At 37.5% G+C, this 6,000-nt stretch overlaps 1 protein-coding gene across 6 annotated transcripts in view; it reads right to left on the bottom strand.

Annotated features, from left to right (window-relative positions):
- Window positions 1–385: 385 nt before the first annotated feature.
- The window catches only part of CHLSN (cholesin), a 130,680-nt gene continuing 125,065 nt past the window's right edge, over window positions 386–6,000 (bottom strand). For 5 of the 6 annotated variants that reach the window (XM_086759837.1, XM_086759838.1, XM_086759839.1 and 2 more), the window contains one exon: window positions 386–2,071. In XM_086759837.1, coding sequence (XP_086615963.1) covers window positions 1,889–2,071 — 183 coding nt within the window. In that variant the 3' untranslated portion in view covers window positions 386–1,888. The remainder of the gene's footprint in view (window positions 2,072–6,000) is intronic. The other variant, XM_086759841.1, reaches the window with a different exon arrangement.

Raw genomic sequence — 6,000 nt, 5'->3', positions numbered from 1 at the left:
CATAAAAGGTTCACATCTTTTTGCCTGGATCTTACCTTTAAAATCCTTTTTTACAAGTTTCTTCCGAAATACAGTTACAATGAACTTGTGCTTTTCAGCTAGAAGGTATAGTAAGTGCACAGTGAGGATCTACATTTTTGTGCAACAGAGAAATCAAAAGTGACAATTTTCAAATTCCTAAGAGAGAGCACAAAGTCTTCTCTGACACCTAAAATGCAACCATAAAGCTGAAAAAAAGACACTTTGAAAACTTCATCCCTGAGAAATTCCTATTTTTCCTGATGAAAAAGTATCAGGTCCCGCTTGGAGTGACAGAAGTTTTTCCCAGTTGCATATTCTCAGACATAAAATGTAGGATCCAACGATCTTTTACGAGTTCACTAAATGTCAGTATCGCTTCTTTTTATTACAGACCCTTTTCTCAAACTTTTACAGTGAAAGATCAGTTTCATACAGCTTTGGGCCTCACAAAGGCTTTCACACTGGATTCCCCCTCTGCAACCCCCACCCAACTGTGGCCCCATGGTACGGGAACAGCACCCAAGCTGCTGCTGAACCATTGGCAGCTCAGCAGAGCCTGGTCACTGCTGCTGAGTTCTGCTCACCATTACATTAAATTCCATCACAGTTATTGTGTTAGAGCAGGGCATGCTGGTCTCTAGTCTTTTTTTGGCTGAAAACATCATCTTCAAGAAGTCAGAAAGCATACGTTATTTGTTACTAGTAATATATTTCATACTTTTAAAGATTTGTAGTAATCCATGACTGTGAGGGCTGTCAAATCCACTCAAACGCTTCTTATTGAAAAATTAGGCTTGTATATCCATAGATCCTTCCCTCCTTCAGCCGTCCAAATTAAAACCATAATTCCCAAAGACAGCCACTCTTCTAAAACACTACACATTTCATATAGATGTTATTAATAAAGTATGAACAGTGTTTGCAGAAACATCAAAGAATCAGGTCAAGAACATCGTCTGAACACAAGTGTTATTAAATAAGCCAATCATCCAACTTCTGAGTAATTAATGTCCTTGGTTTTTACTTGAAAACCTCATTTTCAGCACATCCATAGGAGACAAATGTCCCACGTCAAGGCGAATGAACACAAATTAACTCTTTTGGATGCCAATTACAAAGGAGATGAAAATGCATTGTTGGCAGGCTGGATACGGAATGTTGCAGCGCAGCACTTCTCATGGAGGGTGAGTTTAGGTACAATCAGATGGTTTCACTACATATAGTCAGAGAATTTGATCTGTGCCCATCTGTGCATTATCTGAATATCTAAACAATTGTCATAATGCATTTGAAAACTTTAAAATATAAAAGGAAAACTAACAAAGCGGATAGTATCTCCAGATCACCGTGTGAAGCACTAATAAGCAACTGTGTTATACAACCCGTGTTCAACAGACTGAAAATGATCTTTCCCAAATCCAAATGACGTACTTCTAAAGCTGAAAGTGATAGATTACAGCTGGCTGAGCAAGCACTGTACTGTGTGCTCATTTCAAAAGCTGCCATTGTAAAAGACCCTCCAGGCTTTTTTTTTTGGTTCCTTTGCTCTTCTTATTAAGAACTGCAAAGCTCCTCTTATTTAACAGTAATTACAGGGGGAGGTGGATGAAAACTAACAAGAAAGAGAGGTTTACTTTTCTAAAGATATACAGTAAGACTACTTTTAATAGCATCTCTGCAGACCAAATAAGTTATTTTTATTTCGGCACCCCAACACATGACAAATATTTGCAACTGGAAAAAATCAGGAGTACAAAATCTGACAATTTATTGTTAGAATTCTTATCAAAAAAAATATGTCTTTAAAACTAATTTATAGTCTCTATATATGACACCACCAGACAACCATTAGCACACAAAAATACTCTCAGGACAGCAGTTGCAGAACTTGTCGTATGCGCTCGCACTTCTCCAACAGGTTTGGGTCTTCAGCATCGGAACCATCTAATTCTTTCATAAAAGCTTCCGCTTTCTGCACAGTTATGTCTCGTGCACCACCTTGAAGCCCTTGCAGGTAATCCAGTAAAATGGTGAAATACTTGTCTGGAACCTTTAAAGAAAAAAAAAAAAAGGGAAGAAAAATAAAAAACAAACCAGCTTTATTTTCTTCTCTCTCAATACTCATTCACAATCACAACAAACCACCACCTGAAAGATAATTAGGAGAACTGCACGGGCTTTTGCATTTGCCAATGCCCACCTCTGAGTTGAAGTGTTTCTTGCCAAGGTTCAAGCTGCCGGGAGGGATGGACCATGGTGAGAGGACTGTCATGTGCTCAGATGGGCAAAGCATCTGGGAGGAAATTCTAAGCAGATGTGGAAATGCTGATCAGCAAATGCAAACACTCCCTGACAGTGAGCTCAAGGCTGGGAGGGTTGTTGGAAGAAAAAAATAAAAAACACTAGCCAAATCCTACTTCTGGAAACATGTATGCAAACCTTACTAAATTCAGTGAGAATTGCATGCACATGTCTGAGGAAAGAATTTTGCTGGAATTACCCTCTCCCCTACCCAAAATCATTTGTTTGCTAAGATGAGACACTATCCACCTCAAGCACTTTGACAGAATGCTTATACAAAGAACAGAATTTAATTTGAAAAACAAATTGAATTCAGACATATGGAAATATTTTTTAACTCATGCTGGCTAAAACTGATAGGCTCTACTAAAACGTCTACCGTTAAAAGCAGTTTAGTCATCTACAGTTCCTTTACAACCATTTCACTCCCTTTCTAATTAACTAGTCATAGGCTAAACTTTAGCTTATCTGGTATGCCATACAATTTAAATGATCATTACATTAAATAACCTCGGCAATAGCCTAACAAAGACTTCTGAATTATTTATTCAGTATTTCAAACCAATATATTTTCAAAAGTACCAGGTGAACAGATGTACATTGAAGGATATCTTAACTTTATGTTGTATACCTGTGGAACAGGTTTCAGCCAATAATAGCATATTTTTGCTGTGAATCAGGAGATGTTAAAAATGACCTAATCCTGCAAGTATTTTTCTCTATGTTTAACTTTACACATATAACTTGAAAAGCCATACTCAACATGAGTCAAGTTAAACACATACGTAAGTATTTAAAGGACTGGAGACTAATTATTCGAGGGCTGTTTCAATTCTGCAAAGTATCAACATTTCAGAGAAGACTGAGCTTCAACAGATACTTAATTTACAACTTATTTCTCCATCGGCATTTGGCAGCGTAACTTTGATCACTAAAACTTCTATCGCTCCAAAAGAAGAGGAAGAAGGAATATTCCAACGCTGCCTTCATCAATCAGGGATGTTACAAAGCAATAAATCAAAACTAAAGTCGGAATGCAGTCTCATAACTTATAACTATGGTAAACCTTCTAATTCTTCACACAAACACTCTTGTGTTAAACAATACAGACGCAAAAAAATACGAATTTTACAGTGACTAACACTGAAATGATCATATATGAAGTGCTGCTATAATATACAGACCAAACACATTTAAACATAATAATAAATGTCTGTACTGTTGAAACCTTTTTACTCACAGTAAACTGGTACTAGTAACAGATAAAAACATTCAGACACAAATCATTTCAGCAGGACAGTGCTCCTTTAATGCAGATGCTCAGTACCGGGTTTTTAAAGTTCAGCTACATTTCTATGTTTCAAACATTACCAAGTCACCTACATAATTTACACCTCCTCTTCTCAGACCTCGGGGTACAGTCATATCTCACTGTGTGGAGTTACAGCTATTATTATATCATTTAAGCAAAGTGCTTCAAGGGGCAATTAAAGCCTACGCTAAATGCAGAAATACTAAGTGTGCAGACACACATGTGGCTGCCTGAAGCGCAGAAAGCATTTAGTCCTAAGGATAAGTGCTTGAGTGTTCAAAAAGTCTAGTTTTTTTCTTCAACACAGCTACTAGGTTTATTTCAGCAAGAGTTTACAATGCAGTACCATGTAGGCAAGATAATTTTTTTTTCCTCCTAACTTAAACGCACAATACAGCCATAACAACAACTGGACAACAGAACACAGAAAGTGCTAGCAAAAAGTTAATGAAATCCAAATTTTTATTCTGAAAATACAGTAGGACAAGAGCTGAAATTTCAGAGACTCTTGGCAAGGTTTTACAAGAAGGAACACGATCCATCCTTAAGATCTGCTTTTGGTCAGGCTTGAAATTGGATATCAAGATCTCCCACCACGGCTCTGGCAAGTGGAAGCAATGCTTATGGGACTTCGTTATTATTCTTTTGTTAAACTGTTTGGACCTCCTTCTTGTTTCTTTTTCTCTCTCACACACCAACCTTGCTTCTGTTCTACCTAACTAATGCGCACTGGAACTGACTAATACGGAAACACCCCGAAGTGAAATAATGACCATCAGCTCCCAAACGCTCAGGAGCTCTGTGACATCGGGAAAAGGGAGGAAACACTACAAAACGGTAGGAAGAGAAGAGCAGTTATTGCTTTTAAATTATACTGTGAAACTCAAAGAGTGTTCAGAGTTTTTAGACGTGCAGATGCCCACATATTTCGCAAAGCACCTGAGCTCAGTGCTGCCAAGCTTGCTTTTCTGTTACCTCTGAGGAAGCTTCAGAAACCTCTCCAGGGCCTTGCAGCCCCGAAGCTGAAGACAGCTGATACAGTCACTTTCTAAAAACGTTGTGCCTGACGACAAAGATCAACAAATGATCGAGAGTTTATTTTACCCTGGACCCTAAAGGAGCTATACACACGGTAGGTATACGGCTGGAAGCTGTCTGCCAACCACCAGCTGGATTTTAAGGGTACTTTTAAAAGCCCTCATGTTGCAAAGGTCTTTAAAATCTCAACTTATTTCTTACAGGAGGAGGCCTATCGGTACAGGAAACCTAATTTAACTCTTTGTATGGCTTTTCAGTAGGCATCCAAGTGACACCATGAGATCAAAAATGTGGCTTAGGAAGGAAAAAAACTCATGTCTCCTTTTGTTTGAATATCCAACAGATTTTCTTCTGTAATGGGCAGGAAGTTGGACTTGGGTTGGAGTTGGAAGCTGGTCTGCCCTCCCTAGAGTGCTGATGAAGAAAAAGACTTTGTCATCTGCTTTATTATAAGCACCTGAGCAGTTCTATTAACGTCACTGAATCTGAATCTAGATGTTAGTCATTATCTAAAGCTCATATTCAATAGAGCTCTGATTATTAAACAGTACAAAATAATGTGAATTTACATAAATCATTGGGCTTACATCAGATAAAAAAAATAGAAAGGAAGTTTAATTTCAACATTAAGAAAAAAAGAGGCAAGCTCTGTTTTGATACCTAAAGCAAACGCTACTTACAGTTAATTATTTCCCAGTAGATTTCAACACAAAACCCAAAGTAAACAGGTGAAAAAGTAAAAACATCTTCTGCCTGTGAAACAATTTCTAGGTAGCTTTAAAGAGCATACATTGATTTTGAAAGGTTGATAAAGTCTTTTAAAGGAGAAACTTAAAAATAGAAGACAGTGCAAACAACCTAGATACCTACAATCAAATTTGTATTTTGTGACTAATCTTTTTAAAGTTGCACACTTGCCTTCATGAAACTCTGCTTTTAATTATCTGGGTCTCTAAAAGTATTTTTAATCATAAAGGTAACACCCTGTGTCAGGTGATTGGCTAAAGAGCTGCTGAGTAATTTGGGTCAGGGAAGGTTGGTATGCTCGAATGTTTAAGCACACAAAAAATCAGCAAAAACTAACTGAATGTCAACTAAATGAATCAATAAGTAAGGCACTGTTGAAATGGCTAAATGTTTGTTCTGTTACACAACAAAATGAATGACCTGAAACCCCCCATTCAATACCACAACGCTTAGACGCTTATTGGAAATTCAATCTGTGTTGTTTTTCAAGTTGTGAAATGAATGTATTTGGGTAACGATGCAAGCCTAGCTTCTGGTTATACTTTATGCTTTTTACAATCACCATCACGTTTCACTTATGT

Source organism: Chlamydotis macqueenii, chromosome 15, assembly GCF_036417535.1.
Source record: "Chlamydotis macqueenii isolate bChlMac1 chromosome 15, bChlMac1.mat, whole genome shotgun sequence".
Classification (NCBI taxonomy): Eukaryota; Metazoa; Chordata; class Aves; order Otidiformes; family Otididae; genus Chlamydotis; species Chlamydotis macqueenii.
This window is presented reverse-complemented; position numbering and strand designations above follow the sequence as displayed.